At 43.9% G+C, this 24,987-nt stretch overlaps 2 protein-coding genes across 11 annotated transcripts; both read left to right on the top strand.

The window, feature by feature from the left end:
- The first annotated feature begins 7,213 nt into the window (after positions 1–7,213).
- LOC144581098 (thymosin beta-15A-like) lies at positions 7,214–10,706 on the top strand. 4 transcript variants are annotated; one of them, XM_078363348.1, is made up of 4 exons: positions 7,214–7,445; positions 8,917–9,012; positions 9,252–9,356; positions 10,262–10,706. In XM_078363348.1, the coding sequence occupies exons 3-4, from the start codon at positions 9,257–9,259 to the stop codon at positions 10,297–10,299; spliced, it is 138 nt and encodes a 45-aa protein (XP_078219474.1). In that variant the 5' UTR covers positions 7,214–7,445; positions 8,917–9,012; positions 9,252–9,256; the 3' UTR covers positions 10,300–10,706. The 4 variants fall into 4 exon arrangements, with proteins under 4 accessions (XP_078219474.1, XP_078219473.1, XP_078219475.1 ...); XM_078363349.1 differs by having other exon boundaries at positions 7,349–7,864; XM_078363350.1 differs by lacking the exon at positions 7,214–7,445 and adding an exon at positions 8,132–8,252.
- LOC128930635 (histone H2B type W-T-like) lies at positions 10,262–22,947 on the top strand. Of its 7 annotated transcripts, XR_013531640.1 has the most exons (8): positions 10,262–11,536; positions 13,260–13,428; positions 14,060–15,114; positions 15,827–15,913; positions 18,714–20,962; positions 21,359–21,417; positions 22,294–22,341; positions 22,626–22,947. XR_013531640.1 is itself a non-coding variant. In XM_078363339.1 (5 exons), exons 3-4 carry the CDS (start codon positions 20,466–20,468, stop codon positions 21,393–21,395), a joined length of 534 nt encoding a protein of 177 aa, XP_078219465.1. In that variant the 5' UTR covers positions 10,262–11,536; positions 13,260–14,257; positions 14,993–20,465; the 3' UTR covers positions 21,396–21,417; positions 22,626–22,947. The 7 variants fall into 7 exon arrangements, 1 of the variants encoding a protein (XP_078219465.1); XR_013531638.1 differs by having other exon boundaries at positions 13,260–14,257; positions 14,993–15,913; XR_013531639.1 differs by having other exon boundaries at positions 15,827–20,962.
- The last annotated feature ends 2,040 nt before the right edge of the window (positions 22,948–24,987 follow it).

Below are 24,987 nucleotides of genomic sequence, written 5' to 3' on the forward strand. Positions count from 1 at the left end.
CATTCTCATTGGTTTCAAAGAACATCTTTATTTCTGCCTTCATTTCATTATTTATCCAGTAGTCATTCAGGAGCAAGTTGTTTGTTTCCATGTAGTTATGCAGTTTTGAATGAGTTGTAAATTGCCACTCTTAATCCTGAGTTGTAATTTGATTGCACTGTCGTCTGAGAGACTGTTATAATTTCCATTCTTTTGCATTTGCTGAGGAGTGATTTACTTCCAATTATGTGGTCAGTTTTAGAGTAAGTGTGATGTGGTGCTGAGAAGAATGTATATTCTGTGGGTTCTGGGTGGAGAGTTCTGTAGTGTCTGTTAGGTCTGCTTGGTCCCCATCTGAGTTCACGTCCTGGATGTCCTTGTTAATTTTCTGTCTTGTTGATCTGTCTAGTATTGACAGTGGGGTGTTAAAGTGTCCCATTATTATTGTGTGGGAGTGTAAGTCCCTTTGCAGGTCATTAAGAACTTGCTTTATGTATCTGGGTGCTCCTGTATTGGGAACTTATGTATTTAGGATAGTTAGCTCTTCTTGTTGCACTGATCCTTTCACCATTATGTAATGCCCTTCTTTGCCTCTTTTGATCTTTGTTAGTTTGAAGCCCATTTTATCAGAGACAAGGATTGCAATCCCTGCTTTTTTTGCTCTCCATTTGCTTGGTAAATCTTTCTCCATCCCTTTATTTTGAGCCTATGTCTATCTTTGCACATGAGATGGGTTTCCTGAATGCAGTACACTGATGAGTCTTGGCTTTTTATCCAATTTGCCCATCTGTGTTTTTTGATTGGGGCATTTAGCCCATTTACATTTAAGGTTAATATTGTTTTGTTTGAATTTCATCCTGCCATTTTGATGCTAGCTGGTTCTTTTGCCCATTAGTTGATACAGTTTCTTCATAGTGTTGATGGTCTTTACAGTTTGGTATATTTTCGCAGTGGCTGGTACTTGTTCCTTTCCATGTTTAGTGCTACCTTCAGGAGCTCTTGTAGGGCAGGCCTGGTGGTGATACAGTTCCTTGTCTGTAAAGAATTTTATTTCTCTTTTGCTCATAAAGCTTAGTTTGGCTGGATATGAAATTCTGGGTTGAAAATTCTTGTCTTTAAGAATGTTGAATATTGGCCCCCACTTTCTTCTGGCTTCTAGGGTTTCTGCAGAGAGATTTGCTGTGAGTCTGATGGGCTTCCCTTTTGATAACCCAACCTTTCTCTCTGGCTGCCCTTAACATTTTTCCTTCATTTTAACCTTGCTGAATCTGACGATTATGTGTCTTGGGGTTGCTCTTCTCGAGGAGTATCTTTGTGGTCTTCTCTGTATTTCCTGAATTTGAATGTTGGCCTTTCTTGCTAAGTTGGAGATGTTCTCCTGGATAATATCCTGAAGTGTGTTTTCCAACTTGGTTCCATTTTCCTTGTCACTTTCAAGTACACCAATAAAACTTAGGTTTGGTTTTTTTTCACATAGTCCCATATTGAAGGCTTTGCTTGTTCCTTTTCATTCTCTTTAATCTTGTCTTCATACTTTATTTCATTAAGTTTATCTTCAATCCCTGATATCCTTTCTTCCACTTGATTGATTCAGTTATTGAAAATATGTGTATGCTTCATAAAGTTCTTGTGCTGTGTTTTTCAGCCCCATCAGGTCATTTATATTCTTCTTTAAACTGGTTATTCTAGTCAGCAATTCCTCTAACATTTTATTAAGGTTCTTAGCTTCCTTGCATTAGGTTAGAATGTGCTCTTTAGCTGGGAGTAATTTGCTATTACCTACCTTCTTTTTTGGTATTTATTTATTTTTATTATTATACTTTAAGTTCTGGGTTACATGTGCAGAATGTGCAGGTTTGTTACGTAGGTATACACACGTCATCGTTGTTTGCTGCATCCATCATCCTGTCATCTCCATTACGCATTTCTCCTAATGCTATAATTTCCCTAGTCCGCCACTTCTCTGCTATCCCTCCCCTTAACCCCCACCCCCCAACAGGCCCCAGTGTGTGATGTCCCCCTCCCCGTGTCCATGTGTTCTCATTGTTCAACTCCCACTTATGAGTGAGAACATGCAGTGTTTGGATTTCTGTTCTTGTGTCACTTTGCTGAGAATGATAGTTTCCAGATTCATCCATGTCGCTGCAAAGGACATGTCCCCACTCATCCTTTTTTATGGCTGCATAGTATTCCATGCTGTATATGTGCCATGTTTTCTTTATCCATTCTATCACTGATGGGCATTTGGGTTGGTTCCAAGTCTTTGCTATTGTGAACAGTGCTTCAATAAAAATACGTGTACGTGTGTCTTTATAATAGAATGATTTATAATCCTTTGGGTATATACCCAGTAATGGGATTGCTGGGTCAAATGGTATTTCTAGTTCTAGATCCTTGAGGAATCGCCACATTGTCTTCCACAATGGTTGAACTAACGTACACACCCACCAACAGTGTAAAAGCATTCCTATTTCTCCATATCCTCTCCAGCATCTGTTGTCTCCTGATTTTTTTAATGATCTCCATTCTAACTGGCATGAGATGGTATCTCAGTACAGTTTTGATTTGCATTTCTTTAATGACCAGTGATGATGAGCTTTTTTCATATGCTTGTTGGCTGCATATATGTCTTCTTTTGAAAGGCATCTGTTTATATCCTCTGCCCACTTTTCGATTGGGTTGTTTTTTTCTTGTAAATTTGTTTTAGTTCTTTGTTGATTCTGGATACTAGCCCTCTGTCAGATGGGTAGATTGCAAAATATTTTTCCCATTCTCTTGGTTGCCAGTTCACTCTACTGATAGTTTCTTTCGCTATGCAGAAGCTCTTTAGTTTAATTAGATCCCTTTTGTCTATTTTGGCTTTTGTTGCCATTGCTTTTGGTGTTTCAGTCATGAAGTCCTTGCCCATGCCTATGTTCTGAATGGTATTGCCTAGGTTTTCTTCTAGAGTTTTTGTTTGCTTGTTTTTTTGTTTTGAGACGGAGTCTGGCTCTGTCACCCAGGGTAGAGTGCAGTGGCGACATCTCAGCTCACTGCAACCTCCATCGCCCAGGTTCAAGTGATTCTCCTGCCTTAGCCTCCCAAGTAGCTAGGATTACAGGTGCCTGCCACCACGCCCAGCTAATTTTTGTAGTTTTAGTAAAGTTGGGGTTTCACTGCGTTGGCCAGGCTGGTCTTGAACTCCTGACCTCCTGATCCACCTGCCTCAGCCTCCCAAAGTGCTGGGATTACAAGCGTGAAACATTGCACCTGGCTTCTTCTAGGGTTTTTATGGCGTTATGTCTTTTTTTTTTTAATTTTTTATTGGATTTTAGGTTTTGGGGTACATGAGCAGAGCATGTAAGACAGTTGCGTAGGAACACACATGGCAGTGTGCTTTTCTTTCCTTCTCCCCTTCACCCACATTTGGCATTTCTCCCCAGGCTATCCCTCCCCACCTCCCCCTCCCACTGGCCCTCCCCTTTTCCCCCCAATAGACCCCGGTGTTTAGTACTCCCCTTTCTGTGTCCATGTGTTCTCATTTTTCATCACCCACCTATGAGTGAGAATACGCGGTGTTTCATTTTCTGTTCTTGTGTCAGTTTGCTGAGGACGACGTTCTCCAGATTTATCCATGTCCCTACAAATGACACAAACTCATCATTTCTGATTGCTGCATAATATTCCATGGTGTATATGTGCCACATTTTTCCAATCCAGTCTATTATCAATGGGCATTTGGGTTGATTCCAGGTCTTTGCTATTGTAAAGAGTGCTGCAATGAACATTCGTGTACATGTGTCCTTATAGTAGAACGATTTATAGTCTTTTGGATATATACCCAGTAATGGGAATGGGATTGCTGGGTCAAATGGAATTTCTATTTCTAAGGCCTTGAGGAATCGCCACACTGTCTTCCACAATGGTTGAACTAATTTACACTCCCACCAACAGTGTAAAAGTGTTCCTTTTTCTCCACATCCTCTCCAGCATCTGTTGTCTCCAGATTTATTAATGACCGCCATTCTAACTGGCGTGAGATGGTATCTCAACGTGGTTTTGATTTGCATCTCTCTGATGACCAGTGATGATGAGCATTTTTTCATATCATTGTTGGCCTCATATATGTCTTCTTTCGTAAAGTGTCTGTTCATATCCTGTGCCCACTTTTGAATGGGCTTGTTTGTTTTTTTCCTGTAAATCCATTTGAGTTCTTTGTAAATTCTGGATATCAGCCCTTTGTCAGATGGGTAAACTGCAAAAATTTTTTCCCATTCTGTTGGTTGCCGATCCACTCTAGTGACTGTTTCTTTTGCCGTGCAGAAGCTGTGGAGTTTGATTAGGTCCCATTTGTCTATTTTGGCTTTTGTTGCCAATGCTTTTGGTGTTTTGTTCATGAAGTCCTTGCCTACTCCTATGTCCTGGATAGTTTTGCCTAGATTTCCTTCTAGGGTTTTTATGGTGCCAGGTCTTATGTTTAAGTCTTTAATCCATCTGGAGTTAATTTTAGTGTAAGGTGTCAGGAAGGGGTCCAGTTTCTGCTTTCTGCACGTGGCTAGCCAGTTTTCCCAACACCATTTGTTGAACAGGGAATCCTTTCCCCCTTGCTTGTTTTTGTCAGGTTTATCAAAGATTGTATAGTTGTAGGTATGTTGTGTTGCCTCCGGTGCCTCTGTTTTGTTCCATTGGTCTATATCTCTGTTTTGGTACCAGTACCATGCTGTTTTGATTACTGTAGCCTTGTAGTATAGTTTGAAATCCGGTAGTGTGATGCCCCCGCTGTGTTCTTTTTGCTTAGAATTGACTTGGCTATGCGGGCTCTCTTTTGGTTCCATATGAAGTTCATGGTGGTTTTTTCCAGTTCTGTGAAGAAAGTCAATGGTAGCTTGATGGGGATAGCGTTGATTCTGTAAATTACTTTGGGCAGTATAGCCATTTTCACGATATTAATTCTTCCTAACCATGAACATGGAATGTTTCTCCATCTGTTTGTGTCCTCTCTGATTTCGTTGAGCAGTGGTTTGTAGTTCTCCTTGAAGAGGTCCCTTACGTTCCTTGTGAGTTGTATTCCAAGGTATTTTGGTGTTATGTCTTATGTTTAAATCTTTAATCCATCTGGAGTAAATTATTGTATAAGGTGTAAAGAAGGGATCCAGTTTCAGCTTTCTGCATATGGCTAGCCAGTTTTCCCAACATCATTTATTAAACAGGGAATCCTTTCCCCGTTGCTTGTTTTTGTCAGGTTTGTCAAAGATCAGATGGTTGTAGATATGTGTCTTTATTTCTGAGGCCTAACACACACTTTTCAATAGAAGACATACATGTGGCCAACAATCACATAAAAAAAAGCTCAACATCACTGATCATTAGCGAAATGCAAATCAAAAGCACAAGGCTTTTGATCTCGCACCAGTCAGAATGGCTATTATTAAAAAGTCAAAAGTCATATTATTATTAAAAAGTCAAAAAATAACAGATGCTGTCAAGGTTGTGGAGAAAAAGGTATGCTTGTACACTGTTACTGGAAGTATAAATTGGTTCAGCCATTGTGAAAGACAGTGTGACAATTCCTCAAAGACCTAAAGGCAGAAATACCATTTGACCCAGCAATCCCATTGCTAGGTATATACCAGATAGAATAGAAATTGTTCTGTTATAAAGACACATGCACAGGTATGTTCATTGGAACACTATTCACAATAGTAAAGACATGGAATCAATCTAAATGCCCATCAGTGATAGACTGGATAAATGAAAATGTGGTATATATACAGTATGGAATACTATGCAGACATAAAAAAGAAAGAGATCATGTCCTTTGCAGGGACATGGATGGAGGTGGAAGCCATTATCCTTAGCAAACTAATGCAGGAACAGAAAACTAAATACCGCATGTTCTCACTTGTAAGTAGGGGCTAAATTACGAGAACACATGGATACAGAGGGAAACAACACACAGTGGGACCTGTCAGAGGGTGGAGGGTGGGAAGATGGAGAGGATCAGTAAAAATATCTAATGGGTACTAGGCTGACTATCTGGGTGATGAAATAATCTGTACAACAAACGCCCATAACACTGTTTACCTATGTAACGAACCTGCACATGTACCCCTGAACTTAAAATTTAAAAAAATACACTGAAAGCTACACGTCACATTCAGGACAGGACTACCCCTGGAGAAGTGGGAGGGGGAATGGAAAGGGAGTAGAAGTCAGGGAAAACTCAATTTTTTTTTTCTGTAAAGTTTTCATTCCTTAAAAGAAAGACAAAGTAAATATACCTAAATGTTAACAACATTGAAATTTGAGTAGTTGAAACACTGGTGTTTATTATATTTAATGCCAGGGACATTGTAAGTAGTCAATGAATATTGTTTGTTGAATGAGTATGCCTTCGTGTTTTAAAAGTTTCTCCAACAAACATATACAATTCTCAAATTAATAGAAAGTGCTACAAGAGCGAAGAAAAGGGGAATGAAGTGGGGAAGGCTTGAGAAATCCTTGTGGAATCATTTCTGATTTATATAGATCTATGTCACTGTACATGGGATGCAAGCTAAAGACATAGTTCTACCTCCATCTTACATTAACAGTCTAAGTTTCTGGGTGAGTATCCAGAAGATGATGTTGAACACTTAGTCCTTTCAAGTAAATACCAGATCCTCAATTTTCTCTTCCAACAGACAGTGGGTGGTGCTACTGTCCGAAAATTCCTTTGTCACAGATTTATTACATCAATGTATAGACAGACAGCTCCACAACCCATGTATCACGTGGGCCAGAGTCCTAGGGATTGGGGATATAAAGGTGAATACCCTCAGTTGTTCTGTGATTATGAACTGACTGTTATCATGTTCAGTGGCCGAGAAAGTTACAAATGTGACTTTTACATTTCATAGGAGAGTACTATGTCACAGAAATGACCAGTTGAATGGCCCTGAAGCACCCATCCTCACCACGAGAACCCTTACTCGACGACCTGGCCAAAGATTAGAGCAGAAAACACCAAGCCCCACTCCCAACCTACTGTTAGGTTGTCATAGTGTCCTTAGGCCCCAGTGGCTATAAAAAGCCAAGAGAGCCTAAATGCTGGTTATTCAGCTTGGACCTTCGTGTTCGAGATGTTCTAAGCACACCGGGCGAGATGCATCTGCTTACTGCAGAAGCCTCTGTTGGGATGAAGGGAATGTGGACCTTCAGGACTAAAAGTGGGAGAGGCCTGGGAGGTGGGGCCTGGGTGGGCGGGGTCTGCTCTGACGTCACGAAGCTTCTGATGGTCGAGGAGACGGTGGGCGCAGGCTCTGGAGGCCCCAGCGGAAGAGCGGAAGGAGATGAGCCCGGAAACCCTCGGCCAATGAGAGAGGGCTGAGGCGGGGCTGCTACCCGGCTTAGCAGTGCGGGGCTCTGCGCGGGAACGCTAACCTAGTCTGGAGCCAGCCTCGGTCTCAGCCCCGCGGACGGCCTTTCCCGAGCCTTCGACCCTTCAGGTGAGGACGTGCGGCCTCACGGAGCCAGAGGACCATGGGGACGGGAAGGCGTGGGGGTCGCGAGGTGGGGATGCCGCGCCTTCGGGAGCCAGAGCGGCCGGGTTGGGGCTGGCGCTTCGCGTCTGCACCGCCGCCCGGCCCGGCGAGTCCGCCCGCGCCTTTGTCTTCCCCCCGGCGCCGCCCTCTGCGCGCGACGCGGAGCCCTCCCGGGGGGCCGGCCCCTGAAAATAAGGCCCCGGGAAGGGGAGGGGGGACGAACCCCTAAAGCGGCCCGTCCGCGGTAGCTGCGGCTCGGAGGCTTAGAGGATGCGGAGTTTGGGGGCCGCCAGGAATGGGCCCTCTGGGGCTGGGCCCTCGTTCCCTCTCCTCCCATGGCCGTTGGGCTGGGCGCCCGACAACGCTAATAGTTACTTGAAAAAGTATGCCAACTGCTCCTGACAGACTGGCCTCTGCGCCCGGCCCCGCTGTTATTTATTTGTTAGTTCCATTTCCCAGCGCCGAGCTTGGAGTCTGATCGCTCGGCAGAGTAGGGCCTTAGGGTAACCTCGACGGAATGGAGGCACGTTCGGCACTTCTGGCTGCTTGGGGGCCTCTCCATTCTACCCCGGGCACTAGACGAAGTGTCTTACTCCCCCAGGGTGGGGCCGGGCTCGCGCACCCGAGCTCTGCCTGGCGATTTCCGGGATATCCTATTGTCTCTTCTGGACAGACTCCGGACGCTCACAGGGCACCAGGCATTCGGTCAGGTCCACAGTCACGCACCTCTGAGCCTCATCTCCTTGCATCTCTCTCTGCAGAGAAAAGATGGTGAAAGAAGACCCACTTATGTTTGGTTTATTCCATTTTGCTGTAGTCCTGGGTCTGATCCTAGTTAACTGTCCCTTTTGATAGCGTTTACAAACCGGTGCCACAAGGAGCTATGACACGTGTGTTGTAGTGTCTTAATGTACTGTCTTCTTTGGGGATTTAAAATAGAAATAAATTAGTACAACTTATGCCACTTTGTTGTGTGCTGCTCTCCATGTCCCAAGAAAAATGCCAAAACCCCAAAGTAATAGAAAGCGAAGATGCTCAAATAGTGCTATCTCCTGTTACAAAATCATTACCTGGTTAAAGCCAGACTTTTTTTTCCCTTCTATTCCTGTCTGGTCTTATGCTTCTATTACCTCCATTTTACCCTTGCTGTGATTTTAAGAGTAAGACCTATTGGCTCTGCGTTTCTAGAGCATCTTGGTTTCTGGGGCGTTCTGATCCAATGGCATTTACTGCCTATCAGAAATGGCTAATGCTGTGGAGTTTAAATTATACTAACAAAAAGATGTCTTTTCTAAGATCTGTTGTTGTTTGTTCTGTTGAAAATGAGCAGGTAGAATACACATTGATAGGAAACGTGAAAATTTTTGCTTGTGACCCCTTAGTCCAAAGATAGTTCTGCCAGGTGAGTTTTCTTAAAAATCTTTTTTTCTGGCAGGGCGCAGTGGCTCACTCCTGTAATCCCAGCACTTTGGGAGGCCGAGACGGGCTGATCACGTCAGGCCAGGAGTTTGAGACCAGCCTGGCCAACATGGTGAGACCCCTGTCTCTACTAAAAATACAAAAATTAGCTGGGCATGGTGGTGCACGCTTGTTTGTAATCCCAGCTACTTGGGAGGCTGAGGCAGAGGAATTGCTTGAACCCAGGAGGCGGAGGTTGCAGCGAGCCGGTATTGTGCCACTACAGGCCAGTCGGGGCGAGAGAGTGAGACCCTGTCTCAAAAAGATAAAAGTAACAATTTTTTTTTTTTTTCTTTTCGGTCTATCTTCTAGTCAAGATGAGTGATAAACCAGACTTGTCGGAAGTGGAGAAGTTTGACAGGTCCAAACTGAAGAAAACTAATACTGAAGAAAAAAATACTCTTCCCTCAAAGGAAAGTAAGTCATGGGGGTTTCTAGTAGAAATAAACATTGGAGAAAGTTAACAGGTTCGGTAAATCTTCTAGTAAATTTTTGCCACAAAGTAAGCAATAATTAGAGCACCATGGTATTTAATGCAATGGGTAAAACTATCAAATAGTTTTCTTCTGGTTTGCACATGATGGGCCTAGTAGTGATGGGGCAATAAAAAACTAGTTTCTTGTTTGAAAATGATTAAAAACCACATTAAAACCAATCTTGCAATATTGGATGTAGCACTAAAAGACATTTAGATTTTGTCCACTTTGGGGTATTTGGTATTTTTCTACATTTAGAAATTTTAGTCCATAATATCATCCTTAAAGAACCCTGTAGAATCTGTAGTTTTGGCCTTCTATATATGATGACAAGATAAGGTGAGATAACAAATGTACTTCTGGGTATACTCAAATCTCTCAGATTCGAGAGATCGGTTCTGCCCTTTGGAGTTACAGCCTGATGGAAAAACTCTAAGCATATTCACAAAAGCTGAGAGGCCCCTTTTGTTATATCAGTTTTGTTTGAAAGTTGCAACATTAGTTAAAATTATCTGAAAGTGTACACTTTCCCGACTATATAGCGATAAATAAATCTGAAGAAAGTTCTCCGATTACTCCTCGGTCTTGAATAATCTGAAAAAAAAAATGGCAACAGCATTTGGAAAAACAAATCTTACAGTTGATGTAGTTTCTAATTGGTAGTTCAGGTGGTTAGTGTGCACATACATGCATGCACACACCACACTGTGAGTTTCGTGGTTAATGCCTTGGCATTCCAAATTTAAAGCATGTATGGCAGCCTTCAATGACTTACAAAGAGTTCTTTTGGAAGAAGCTGAACTTAGGAAAAGACTTTTGTAATTTTTTGTTTCTTTTCCCCCCTAGCTATCCAGCAGGAGAAAGACTGTGTCCGAACATCATAAAATGGGGATCTCCTCTCAAGAGCAGATTTCAACATTTCCTGACGGTCTTGGTTTTAGGCTTGTTTTTTTGGTAAACCTATGTGTTTGTAGAGATTCCAGGCATCTTCTGATTTCTTCTCACCTATATTTCCTGGCTAAGAGGTCTGGGGTAGTGAATGTTTCCTTAAGTTCCTTTCTAAACTTCCCATTGGTATGTAAATTCCAAATGGCAGATGCCGTCAATAATCTTGCCATTGATGACAGTTGTATGTGTAGTCCTTCCACCTCATACAGGATAAGCCAATTTTAACCTTCTACAATGGGTGCCTCAGTTGTTTCATAGTCTTCATGAAGTTGCATCCTTTGGCAGCATCTTACAGTTTATTTTCACCTCCGATGTAGCAATAAAATAATAAATATGATCATTATCCTGTGACTCTTGTAGTTCATTCCCGGTAGTATTCTAAGGAATGAAAAGTACATAAGGCTACCTTTTCAGCCAAACAAAATGGTTGAAGGAAAATTGTTAGCAGATTATTCATGGGGGGAAATAATCAATTCTGTCCAGGCCCAGTGAGTCCTGACCTGGGGATGCTAGGTGCTCTTTCTTTAGAGTTGGAACCACAGAGTTACAGAACCTTGGGAGAGAAGGTCATGTGGACTAACCTCCGTATCTCAGAACAAAGAAATGAAGACACAGGGTCTCATGTGATCTGTTCAAGCTGAATAAGGGCTGGAGTTCAAGCTGGGGGCTCTCTTGCCTTCTGGAACCTTTTTCAGCTTAATGGGAGTTAATATCCAAGACTGAAGTTGGATGGAGAAAGGGACAGGAGGCACTTGCTAACAAGCACCATATTAAGCACATCACATTTTCTAGTGACCTGTAACACTGAACTTCTGATACAGTTTTTCTACTGAACAGAATTTGCTGTTTTATGAAGTAAACGTTTCTGCTATTCACGGTGAGCAAAAATGCTATGAACGGAACTTTGTCACCTGTGACCACCTGATTCATGTTTTGAAGCCCTAATCCCTAGTGTGATTGTATCTGGAGATAGGTTGTTTCAGAAGTAATTTAGGTTATGAAGTGATAACAGTTAGGTCTCAATCCAACAGGACTGTGGCTTTATAAGAAGAGACAGACCAGTCTCCAACATGTGAGGACACAGAAAGGTGGCTGTCTATGTGCCAAGAAGGGAGCCCTCACCAGAACCTGACCTTGCTGGACGTCAACTTGAGATTTCTAGAATCTAGAATTGTGAGCAAGTACATTTCTGTTAAGTCACTTAGTCTATGCTAATACAATAAGGAATATGTATAAATGCATGCATTTCAATTCCTCCCTTTAAACAATACTTTTATCCCTTTTTAAAAATTATTATTTTATTTTTATGGGACAGGGTTTTGCTCTGTCGCCCAGGTTGGAGTGCAGTGGTGCAATCACAGCTCACTGCAGCCTTGACCTCCTGGGCTCAAGCAATCCTCCCACCTCAGCCTCCCTAGTACCTGGGACAACAGGCACCTTCCACCACACCCAGCTAATCTTTTTGATTATTAGTAGAGGTGAGGTCTCGCTATGCCCAGGCTGGTCTTGAACTCCTGGGCTGAAGCAATCTGCCTGCCTCAGCCTCCCAAAGTGCTGGGATGATAGGCATGAGCCACCATGCCCAACCTACTTTAATCACGTGTATAAAAATGAATCACCTATAATCCCACCAAATAGAAGTATTAGGCATCCAGAATTGTGATCTATTAATGTACATATCTTCCTACAAAGATAGATTATACCTATTTGCAACCTCAAGTATTATCTTACCTCCCCCTTTCTAAGGGCTCACATTCTTAAATAATCACTTGGGTTACATGAAGTGGGAGCTGTTTTCTCTGCTATAGCTTAAAGTTTTCAAAAGCAAAACAGTAGGTGGGTCAACTTGGATCAACTGCCAATGAGGTGACACAGTCACAGGGCTTAGTGTAGCCAGAGGATTTGAGCCTTGAGGGTAACCATGTTAGTCACCAATACCTTAGCTCCTGCCTGAGGCTATTGTCCAGCAGAGTGGCTCAGCCCCTTGCAGTGATACGCTGCTTACATTGTGCCCAAACCTGCCTCCCTGTAATTTCTATCCAATAGTCCTGGGATTGTGTGCTGGAGACCTAGAGAGGGTAGTTAATCCATCCTCTAGAATTTGAAGTCAGCTGTTGTGTGCTGCCCCTATACTTCCAAGTCTTCTGCAGCTGACTCTTCTAAGATCCTTCAGACCCAAATTTCATAGATGGGAAACCATCCTGGTTGCAGATATGCTCAGATTTGCTCATTATCAGATCTCTGAATCCTGATAATGATCCGGTCATCCAACACATTTGCTCCCCTTTCTGTGTTGTCATTTGCACATTTGATAAAGATGGTATCCATCTATGATAGATTCAGCAACTTCTTCATTTGCAAACTAGTGCAGCTCAAAGGAAAGCATGAAGGTTGTCGGGTGACCTGGGGTTGAACAATAACCCATAGTCGGTTGCATCTGGTAGTTGTCCGTTTCATTAAAGACTTGGTATGCACCCTGTCAGTGTTAAACTGAGTTGGAGCAGATGAGAAGTGCATGGTAGGAGGTGAAAGACATGTAATTACTAACTGATATTCCTACAGAAACGAGATGGGAAAAACGGCAGTTGCTCATCCGCAGTAGTTTTGCCCCATGCTTCTCAATTACTTAATGTTGGGGTGCTCTTCTAGTCACTGAGTTTCCTTGTCTTTTCAATCAGGGTTAGACTTTTTTTTCCAAATGAGCAAAGATTGAGATTTAGGTCCCTGAATTCATCTATTATCTACAAAACTGGCAGTACTAGGGCTTTGTTGTAGCAGTTGCATTTATAGGGGAAGTAAAAGTCTAAAGTTAAATGATTGTCTTCCTTTATGCATCTACATCCTTTGAAAATCACTTGTCAACGGCTTTACACCTTTATTCTGTCCGTGTACACAGGCAGATACGACCTTAATTACTAAGAACAGAAAAGGATGAAATGTCGGAAAGAAAACATGCTGAAAGTGAAAAGAGGAAAAGCAGCCAAATAAAATTTCATGCCTGATTCATCTTTACAAAGGATAAAAATGTCTCATTCAGTATCATGGCTTAAAATTCCCATGAAACGGTACGGGCCAGTGAGTTTTAAAAACATTCTTAGAGTTTAATCAATGCATGTTCATACCTAATAAGAATATCTTGGCTTTGGCATCTTAAATGTGTAGAAATATGTTTGATTATTACCTTGATAATATTCTACCTATTTGAACTTGAGCAAGTGTCACTTGCTCAAGAGATGTTCTGAAAGGTAGTTGAAGTGTTCCCTGTAAAGCACTTAGAACAATGCCTGGCACAATCACCGTTCACTCGTGTGACTCTTTATTACTACAGCAACCCCTGGTTTAATTGACATTAACCAATATGAGTGTCAGCTATATAGGTGGTAATGAAAGGGAGTGAAATAAACTGGCAAGGTCAGAAGTGGGGTAAGTTCATTCAATCTTCCGCTTAATATGTGCCACGTGGACTCTACCAATGTTTAAGGGATTGTGATTTTCAGTAATCAAAATTGTACTTAAGTCCTTGACTTTGCCATTGAACTGAATATGTTTTTGTCCACAGTCATATCAAATGGTGAAGAGACATCACTAAAGAGCCAGGAAAAAATACTGACATTACTGGGTAGCCACTAATTAAAGGCAAAGGTATAGATTAATGGTATCATGAACATGTCTGAGATATAACTGGATATTTTACAGATGTAAACACCACTCCGGTCTCTGCAGCAGCGTTTTGGTGCAGAAAGCTTGTATTAGGGATTTCCAGAGAAATAAAACCAAGAGCACGTTCATCCATCTATCTATCGAGAGAGATTTATTTTAAGAAACTGATTCATGTGATTATGGAGGCCGGCAAGTCCTAAGTCTGCAGGATGGGCTGGCAGCCTGGAGTCTCAGGTACAAGCTGACGTTACACTTTAAGTCTAAAGTCCATGAGGTCGAAGACCCGTGGGACAAACGATGTTGCAGTTCAAGTGTGAAGGCTGTCTGCTGCAGAATTTACTCTTGCTTGGGGGAAGTCGGTCTTTTTGTTCCGTTCAGGCCGTTATGGAGGGCAGTCTCTCTTACTCAGATCCCTTGATTTAAATGTTAATGTTACCCAAAAACACCTTCACAGAAACATTCAGAATAAAATTTGACCACAAACCCAACCAAGTCGGGTTATAGCAATCTATGAAGTCAGGTTACCTAAATCTCTGTCCTTGCTTATTTGGGTAAAAAATCTCCCCCTGCTTGGGAAGACTAGACAAGACATAAAATTGGCCACCACAGAGCTAAATGTGGATCATCAGGTAATGACTGTAGAACCCTAACCTGAAAAGTTTTGCCACTTCCTGCTTCCCACTGTTTCTCTCACCAGTTTGCAACAAGGTAAACATATGCTCCCCAACTTACAATGGAATTAAGTCCAGTTAAGCCTATCATAAAGTCAAATAATTTTAAGTCGAACCATCCCGAGTTGGAGTCCGTCTGTATTGGACACAGTTGTACAACACGGAATGGCTTTGCATATGCTTCAGACAGCTATTGCAACATAGAATTGAGCACAGGAATCGTCGAATTTGCTAACTGCTGCTTGAAAAAGCTCCCGTGTTTGCATGAGAAAATCATGTTCCTTGTATACCTTTGCAGGAAGGCTAACTTGATGCTTTTGCCTTTACACCTCTGAATTGATCACATTGCCTTCGGGGAAAGATCAAGCTATGAAAAGCCTTGCTGTGAAGGGGAGGATCCCCTCAGACTGTCTACCCTAGGTATCCACGCCTTGAAGGTGCCACCACTACAACATGAGAGAGGATGGCAGAGGACAATGTTCAAGTACTTGGGTTCTGGACTCAGACTGGTGTGGATTTGAATCCTTGCTTTTCCATTTATCAGCTGTGTTATCACTGGACACATTACTTAGTTACCCTGTGTGTTGTCTGCAAAAAATTGAGGCTGAGATGTCTACACTATAGAGGGTTACTGGGGGGAGTCAATGTGACAAGCAGACCATGGAGGAAACACAATCAAACATTCTCGTGGGTTTTCCACTGAGACTCAGACAGCTTTGTAGAGAAAGAATTTTTTTTAAAGTGCAGTACAGGAAAGGGGACTGTACCCAAGAGATCCAGAAGGACTGTGTGGACTAGCCACACAAATTCAGCAATTATCTCATAGTTTGTCAGGGGCCAGTGTCTTATCTAACAGAGGTTTATTCATTTATATGTTCATTCAACAAATACCTGAGCGCTACGACACTCACAACTTCCTGCATGATCTAGTTACCCTGGGAAGTACAGAGTCTTAAATTTGGACATGTTTCAGAATGAAAGCAATGCTATTAAGAATTACTCAGGGACAACAGGTGAAATCAGGACAAATGGTCACTATGCTGGGGAAAATGGCTGGGATTAGGAGAAATAGTAAACAGTCACTTTTTAAAGCTTTTTCTTTGTGCCCCCACTCACTTCCCCCTTACTCCAGAGTGACAGTCTATGATGAAAGAGGAAGAGCATTATATTGGGTCAAGAATCAGGACCAATCACAGTGTGGAGAAAGCCTTGTACTGAAGTAAGTGTTTTCATTGACCCAAATTACCATAGTGGGTTAATTTTGTCAGATACATGTGCTTGAAAGTGAAAAAAACCCCCACAACAATCAAATTGAAAAAAGAAAAAGGGAGAGATTCATCCTAGCTTTCTTAATTGGTCACTATCATTTTCCTTAACTTGTGAACAAACGTGAATCTAAAAGAGCCAGTCTTTCAAGAAGGATCCCAGTGGCTGAGCCTAAATTTAAAATAGAGCCAAGCTGCCATGTGCTGACTGGAGCTCACAGATGTACTATGAATCTCCCAAAAATCCACAGCACTATCTAACTTTGGAACTCTCAGAGCTCACCTGAATCAACCAACCAACCAACCAACCAACCAGAGCTCATCTGCCCCTGCCAATGAGGGCTCAGTTGTACTGGCCGATCAGAGCTCAACTGAGTCAACCAATCAGACCTAAGTCTGAATCCTGTATTTGCATAAATGGACTGTACTGGGAACTTGGATGGGAAGTTTCTCTATGAAAGCCATATCGTCTTTTTGTTCTCTGGAATTGCACCTTTGCTTCACACTGAAGCCTCTACCTCCCTGGTTTTTCACACCCTTCGCAGGAATAGTGTCTTACCTCCAGATTCCTTTTCAGAGAACCTTTCTTCACAGTATGATGCAAGAGGCAGGACACGTGCTTACTCACAGCTTTGGATTCGCATCCTGAAATCACCACAATTACAATAAGGCAAAAAATCAAACAAAGAAATATAAAGTAGACAAAAAGCACAAACTAATTTTCTCCTCAATTTGCAAGCCTGAACAGCTAGGAGGGCACTTAATGGATCAGGTCAGGTCACCTGCTCCCATCTTGAGCCAATGGCTGAGGCCCAGGGCTGAAGATACATTCCTTGAGCCAGGGGAGAGTGGGGTTTGGGTGCTCTCATTGGATGCTTTCACCCTAAGTGATGCATACTCACAGGACATTAGGCTCTGCGTTGAAAAAGATTGTAGAATGGAAAGTATTAGAATTAGACAAATGTGAACGCGTTAGAGTACTTACTTCAGTTTCTAGGAAGCTTGAAAAAGATGTGTTCAATGAATTTCTGATTTAGCAATTTCTGCGCTGTGGGTTTCTGTTATGTATTTAAATGAATTCTATAACAGACGCAATGATGAGAAAAGAGTGTATGAGGTCTCCTTGTTCCATTAGCAATGTTTGTCTCTGTTTGGTGTTTTTAAATGGTTATTTATTGCAGTAAACATTTTCCCTTATGTGTGTGTGTGTGTATCGTGATTTAATTAACAGTATTTAAGGTACAATTTCTGTAACCACGTTTATAAATGAGCTGCTCAGATTTTTCTTTTTTTAGTATGCATCCTGAAATGGGAATCAACAGCATGTTACTTTATATTTTCTTGAAATAAATTTTGTCTGCCGGGCACTTTAGCTCATATGCCTATATTCCCAGCACCTTGGGAGGCCTAGGCAGGAGGATCGTGTGATTCTAGAGTTTGGAACCCTGCTGGAGAAACTAAAGAAAACCCGGTCTTTCAAAAAATAAAAAATTAAAACGTTAGCCGGACGTGGTGGCACGTGCCTCTACTCCAGGCTACTCGGCAGGCTGAGGTGGGAGCATCACTTGAACCCGGGAGACACAGATTGCAAGTGAGCTGAGATCGTGCCACTGCACTCCAGCCTGGGTGACAGAGCAAGATTCTGTTAAAAAAATTTTTTTTTTCTCTGTAAACCGGGAACAATCTTATTAGGAATAAGTGACCTGATCTTAAAAGTCTGAGAGGAAGCAGCATTGGAATTTCGGATGGTACCTTCCTGGTGATCTCCATGTCTTCAATTCTTCTTAATCGTTAAATCCTCGTTTGGTTCACTTTCTGGGATTTATGTTTTGCATTCATGTATTTAAGAAATGTTTCTGAATGTATTATCATATATTCTTGAAGGGTATTTGTTTAACTTATTTCCGATTTCATAGATTGAATTTTTCTCCATAAGAAGGTTTCTTAGAGAACTGGGCTAGTGTTTTTTTTTTCACCCAACATCGCTTATTCACCAACAGTAACATTCAGAGTCTTTTGGGGATCAAAATACTGTTCAGAAAAGAGATTTAAATTTCATACACATTTAAGGATTGGAAATGCTTTTACAAGCATCTCCATTGTTGTTTGTGTTGTCTGCTTGGAGACTGTGGTTTGGCCATTGTTCGTTATCCACATTCACTGAAGGTGTTGATCGCAACTGAAGAGAGGAACCAGACCGTCAGGCCCTTTTATGCCCATGAGCCCTCGGCAGCCATGTTAGGGAGTTCCTGCTCAAACCAGGCTGGCTTAGCCCAGGATAGCAGTACATTCTGAGATGCACCCGTCTCAGAACGGTCCACACGTGGCCACAGTCATTCCTCCCGCATAATGGACTTGGGCTCAGGAGGTCAAGCTCTTTCCAAGGAGCGTGAGCTGAAATTGCTAACCTTTGGGAGTTTTCAGTGACCCCTTTGGAAATGCTCACAGCGCGGCATAGATCAGCTGAGGATGGCTGATGTGCCCTGTGGGCCATCTATCTGTGTAACTTTGAGGTAGGCCACAGGGGCCACTTAGGCCGGCAGACACCCACTGTGATTGGTTGACATGATGCCAAGCAACGGGATCATCCAATCACCCTCAAGGCAGTGAGGTTTGCTGACAGGCTCTTTGGGAAACACTTCTTCGAACCAGATGTCGAGTTGGCCTGTGACATAGAACCCGCGGCCACTCCAAAATGCCCCGCCCCCAACCTTCCCAGGTGCCCAATTGTCATCGTCTGTTCTTGCCATCTAGCTGTCGTTGCCTCCGCCATGGCTGAGCCTTCCTCTAAGCCAACCTCTGAGGAAGACCAGAGCACCCAGGAACCCACAGAAGCCAGCCTCTCGACGGCCCAGAGGCAGGAGAAGCGAGGGCACCGAGGGTCCCGGAGGCGCCATGCCAACCGCGGCGGGGACAGCTTCCGGGACAGCGTCATTTTAAAACAAAAAACTCACGGTGATTTACTGATATGAATTCAGAGATTGTTGTGTACAAGTTTCTTCTGCCTTGTACCAAACTAAGAGAAGGATTGGCTTGCTAAGAGTTCAAGCAGATTTATAAAATTATCGTTTGTAGAGGGGACTGTTCAGAAATCCTTTACTAGGCTTCTGTCTTGGAGCTTACCACATAGGATGTTATCTAATAGCAAACATGAGGCTTTCTGTCCTTCTAAATCGTGAACCGATTTATCAGGAGTAGAACAAGTAGTCTGTTAAAGATACACCTGCCAGCCTGACCTTTGAAATGACAGTTCATTCATGACCTTTATTTCTTCAGTTTTTCTTAATAAGCTTTTGTTGTTTTTTCCTGCAACTGACTTTTACTTAAATTCATTTAAGGCATGTCTTCGCATATATTGTCACAGGCTATCTTCCTTTTCTGAGACAGAGTCTCGCTCTATCGCCAGGCACTAGGCTGGAGTATAGTGGCGTGATCTTGGCTGAGTACAACCTCTGCCCCCCGGGTTCAAGCGATTCTCCTGCCTCAGCCTCCCGCGTGGCTGGGACTACAGAGGTGCGCCACCAGGCCCAGCTAATTTTTCTTTTGTATTTTAGTAGAGGTGGGGTTTCCCTATGTTGGCCAGGATGGTCTACATCTCTTGACCTCGTGATCTGCCTGCCTTGGCCTCCCAAAGTGCTGGGATTACAGGCGTGAGCCATGAAAGCTATCTTTCTAAATTGAACGTGGTTTTCATTTTTGGAATCTATTTCTCTTCCTCAGGGAGTTCCGAGGAGATTTAAGGTGATATTTCATATCGAATATCTCTTAAACTTATTAGCCATTTCCAGCTTCTGAGTTGTGATTTGTGGTTGCTGTTTCGTTTTCCTTTTTTTATTTTCTTCTTTTTTTGGGGGGGGGGGTTTAAACCTGGTCAATGTTGAGTGTGGTTATATGTTTTAAATGAAAGCACCTTTCCGTTTCTATTCTCGGCTTGGAGGCTGTGGTATGGCCATTCCTCGTTCTCCAGATTCACTGAAGATGGTGATCAGAACTGAAGACAGCAGCCAGACCGCCAGGTCCTTTTCTGCCCAGGAGCCCTTGGCGGCCGTATCGGGGAGTTCCTGCTAAAGCCGGGGTGGCTTAGCCAGGGATAACAGTAGATTCTGAGATGGGTGAGAACCGGTCCACACGTGGACACGGTCGTTCCTCTGGCATCCGCATAATGGCCTTGGGCTCAGGAGGTCTGTCTCTCTTCATGGAGCATGAGCTGAAATTGCTGAGCTTTGGGAGTTTTCAGTGACACCCTTCAAAGTGCACAGGGTGTGTCATGTATCAGCTGAGGAGGGCTGATGCGCTTTTTCCCGGTGAGGCATCTGTGTAAGTGCCTCCGACGTAGGCCACAGGGGGCGCCTAGGCCGGCAGACGCCCGCTGTGATTGGTTGACAAGATGCCAAGCAACGGAACCATCCAGTCACCTTCGATGCAGGGAGGTTTGCTGACAGGGTCCCTGTGTGACTTCATCCACTTGATCCAATCAGATGTCAAGTTGGCCCCTGACGTGGAGCCATGCTGCGTACCCAAGCGTCCCCGCTTCACAATCGCCATTGTCTGTCCCCGGCGACAACCGCCATTGCCTCTTCTTGCCATCTAATGGCCGCTGCCTCCGCCATGGCTAGAACTTCCTCTGGGGAACAAGTGATCACCCAGGAGCCCAAAGAGGCCAACTCCACAACAGCCCAGAAGAAGAGCAAGCAGAGGAAGCGAGGGCGCCGAGGGCCCCGCAGGTGCCACGCCAACTGCCATGGGGACAGCTTCGCCACCTATTTCCGCCTGGTGCTGAAGCAGGTTCACCAGGGCCTCAGCCTTTCCCGGGAGGCCGTGAGTGTCATGGATTCTATGGTTCACGACATACTTGACCGCATCGGCTCCGAGGCTGGTCGCCTGGCCCACTCCGTCAAGCACGTGACCATCACCGCCTGGGAGATCCAGATCGCCGTGTGCCTGCTGATGCCGGGGGACATGGGCAGGCTGGCCGAGTCCGAGGGCACGAAGGCTGTTCTCAGGTACACCAGGAGCAAGTGAGCTACCTCAGGAGCCCGTGAGCACCACGGAAAGACCAGTGGCTCCCCAAGGGGGGGGGACCCCAGCGGAGGTTGGGGTGGGTGGCGTTCTTTCGAAATCGTGTCGGGGGGGGTAGCATGTGGCATGTGGCATCCTGCGATTTTTCAAGCATTTCTCCCTCGGTACTAGACACTGTCAACTCCAATATATCTGTAGTGCCATTCGCTCCAAGGAAAAGTAGTGGGTTTTTCCTCGATCCTGCTTCATTTCCTCAGTTTCCTAAATGGTCGTTTTTATTAGTTTTCTTTCTAGGTTATCTTTATGGTGATGTTATCAATGCACTGATCTTTACCCTTTTCACTCTCGTTCTCCTGCGACTGGATGGCGGAATATTCCAGAACTTCAGTATATGCCCTACAGCAACAGAAAAAGTGAATACGCTGACAGAAGAACCAAGGTAACCCTCCTAAACGTTTTCAACATCTCTCCCAACACGAATCCAAGTAAATAAGCAAATGAGGCCCAGTTACACCGTACATATACCTAAATAAAACTTTGAGGAATCCGCTCATTTTCCCTCTGCCTCGACTCTGACATCACTATTGCAGTTCATTCTTTTTTTTTTTCCCCTGACAGATAATCTTTTCATTTCTTTTTAAACAGAAACCTCCGTTAGTTCCAGGTTTGTGTCAGTGGGCTTAGGGAGAGTCCACGCAAACAGCTGATGCCCTAGTATCCAGTGGTGCAGGCAGTGAGCAACAGTCAGTGTCCCAATGTGTGGGGCGTGACTGAGGCTGTACCCACAACCGCTTTCCTGTGATATTCACTCTGGTGTTTCAAGGGACAGGGCTGTGATTCTTTACCTGACGTTTTAGTTTTCAGTGTTTGTAACCACGGTGATTTAAGGATATGAATCCAAAGCTAGGGGTATTCTATGTTCCTTGCCCCTGGCATCAAGTTATGCAGAGCTTGGTCAGCCTTTAGGAGGAGTAAGATGACACTTATTTCCTCCAGAGATTTGCTTATTCATGTTAATGTTAGTATAGGCTGCTTTTCATTGTGCTTTCTTCTGGGTCCCAGGTCTTTGTATATTTAGCATTTTCTTCTATAAGTGTATTGCAGAATTTCAGAGCAGCTGGTGGCTTTCTCTTTGCTTTTCATTTAAATAGATTTCCAGCAGTCCGAGCATGTGGACAAGAAAACCTACGCTGGGATTGCCACCCATAGGAATTTATTATTTTGTGCCTTGAAGCTCAGTCTGTGGTCATTTCTGTTAAATGATTCCCACAAAGTTTGAAACATCTCATAAACAACCCTTCTCGTTTATATGCAGAAACCTGTCAAGGATGGTACACTCAGCCAAACCATGAAAGAAAAGCTGGTAAATCACAAGAATCAAAATTTTCTTGAGTCCCTCAGAAGTGGGAAATAACCACCCCAGGGGGACCCAACACACAGCCACATAGATTATTCTACCTTTGAGGGGAGGACCGCTTGGTCAAGATGGAAATGAGCGCAGAGCAGGATAGAAGCCAGAGCTTCCCTGAGTAGTGCAGACGGGTACGGGTAGAAGGTCACCTCCAGAGCTCCACTTGGGATCCAAAGAGAAAGGATGTAGAATCAAGAAGTCCTCTCACCGGGATTGGTTGTTTTCTGTTTTTCCAGACTGTTGGAAACATGTTATGAAAATAGTTGAAGAAAAATGCTCACCTCGCCAGGAGACCAAGAAACACCACCACGAAATCTGCTGCAATGAAATCCCTCTGCAGGAGGCCGACAAGTGTTCCTACCTGTCCACACAACAATCTGAAAACCAAAGATGCTTTGCAGATCCCTGTTGTTTTCCAGAGACAGAGCTGTGTACCTGATCCAAAACACCACACCCCACTCAGTCAATGAATTCTCATTATGCTCATCGTTTTGCTTTAAAGTGCCAACTTTTCTGTCAAGTAGGACATAGAAATAAATTTCGAAAGTTATCCTTGCATATCTACTGAGTAATTTGATATGTCTTTTTCAGAAACCAAATCCACTGGGATATTTCACCCTGGAGTGTGTGTTTTGTATCTGCAAATTCAGAAATCAAAGAGGAGCATTAGTAACACAGGGCCCACGATGAACTCTGGTCGGGCTGTGGAGAGTGGAGAGTGGGAGTTCAAGGGGACTGATGCCGACGAATTATAGGAAGAAAGAGCAAAAGGGTAGTTTGATGGGTTGATGGGAAGAGGAGGTTCACGCCTTTGGTACAGCATTTCGGTGGGTGATTGAGAAGCAGGGGAACCTAGTGAGCAATCGTGATGCCTTGCTGTGGCTTACTGAAAACACAAAGTAAGGAAAATGTCTTTACTGCTTCAATAACCAATGAGAAATACCGATGTAGGAAAAATAGTAGGAATAAGAGCAATAGAGTCCAATCAGTCTTTCTGTCAGCATTCCCTGTACCATGGAGTTCATTTCAAAAGAGAAGCAACGACCCAAACACTGCACAGAAAAAACTACAAAAGTGTAAGGATCAATTCCTATTCTAGGCTCCCTAGAATTGGAATCTCACTTGTTTAGATTTCTCTGATTCTGCTCTTCTTCAGGCTAGAATCTTTTGTTTTTGAAAACCTTCATGACTGGCCTCTGCGCATCATGGGATGATGGAATGTTGTCTGATGGAGCAGCAGAAGCTCCACTCGGATCCCTTTCAGCCAGTGAGGCACCTGCAGCCCAGGAGCCACAGCCCAAGGTGTGATCAGGTGTCCTGGTCTGAACTAGTAAGAGTGAGTTGTTCAGGGATGTTCAGTTGGAGTTGAAGGGGAAACCTGTGGTTGGATGGTTGTGCGTCGTTGGTTCTTCGATTGGTTGTATGCTTTTAATGCCGTTGATGGAGATGTTCTATTAGTTTTCTAGGGCCGATGCAAAAACATTCCAGAGACTGGCTGACTTAAACGCTATTTATTTTCTTGTTTCTCAAAGTTATACTTGTAGTTCTGGGGTGCGTGTGCAGAATGTGCAGATTTCTTACATAGTTATACATGTGCCATGGTGGTGGCTGCATCCATCACCCCGTCCTCTACATTAGGTCTTTCTCCTAAGGCTCTCCCTTCCCTAGCCCCCCAGCCCCCCAGCCCCCGACAGGCACCGGTGTGTGATATTCCTCTCCCTGTGTCCGAGGAACACTATTTATTTTTTATCTCACAGTTCTGGATACCAATTGTCACATTTTTGTAAGGAGAAGAATCCCATTGGTTAGGTCTACCCTCATAACTTCACTTTAGCCAGATGACCTGTGTAGAGACTCTCTTTAAATAAGGTCACATTCTAAAACACTGGGAGCCAGGACGTCTACATGTGAAGTTTGTGGGGACAAAACTCCATCCGTAATGGTGCTTCTTCTGCGTCCACTCCTCCACAGCACAAATTAACGTCCTCACATAGAAAACACATTCATTTCATCACAACCTCCCCGAAGGCTTAACTGAGTCCAAAACCAGTTATCCAACATCTCACCTGAAAATCTTCTCCATCAGGAATGGGTGAGTCTTCAGGTCTGACTCATGCTGAGGTAGGAATTCTCTCCGCCACTGCACCTGTGAAGCTAGACAAGTTCTCTGCTTCTGAAACACAGTTGTGGGACTGGCACCGGAGAGGGCTTATCATACCGAAAGCAGGAGCTCAGCAAAAGTCCTTGACCTCGTGGGCCCGAGGCAAGCTTGAAACATAGTGGGGCAAACTCCGTCAGATTCCGTGGAAAGAAAAGATTCTACTAGGGCTCAACGCTCTGTCTTTGAGGCCCAATGGGGTAACAGCTTCACACCCTAAGTCCTGGGCAGCCAAGTGAAGGCTCTCACCCCAGCCTGGGCTGCTGCCGCCCATCCCTCTGAAACCGAGGAGGTGGGACAAATGCCTGGAACTCAGGAGGTGACATCCGCTTCTGGGACCGAGAGGGATGGCCCAGCCCCCAGGTACTGTGCCCCTGGTTCTTGGGGGGAGGTGGCGGCCGTGCCAACCTTTGACCCAACTTTGGAGTCCTTCCTCGTCT

Source organism: Callithrix jacchus, chromosome X (genome assembly GCF_049354715.1).
Source record: "Callithrix jacchus isolate 240 chromosome X, calJac240_pri, whole genome shotgun sequence".
NCBI classification, from domain to species: Eukaryota; Metazoa; Chordata; class Mammalia; order Primates; family Cebidae; genus Callithrix; species Callithrix jacchus.

What these genes read in the sequence shown, in the direction of transcription:
- LOC144581098 (XM_078363348.1), top strand. Translation starts at nt 9,257, where the DNA reads ATGAGTGATAAACCAGACTTGTCGGAAGTGGAGAAGTTTGACAGGTCC. An exon ending in TACTCTTCCCTCAAAGGAAA is followed by an intron (nt 9,357 to 10,261) that starts GTAAGTCATGGG and finishes TTTCCCCCCTAG; the next exon opens with CTATCCAGCAGGAGAAAGAC.
- LOC128930635 (XM_078363339.1), top strand. Translation starts at nt 20,466, where the DNA reads ATGCTGCGTACCCAAGCGTCCCCGCTTCACAATCGCCATTGTCTGTCC. An exon ending in GGCACGAAGGCTGTTCTCAG is followed by an intron (nt 20,963 to 21,358) that starts GTACACCAGGAG and finishes GGAATATTCCAG; the next exon opens with AACTTCAGTATATGCCCTAC.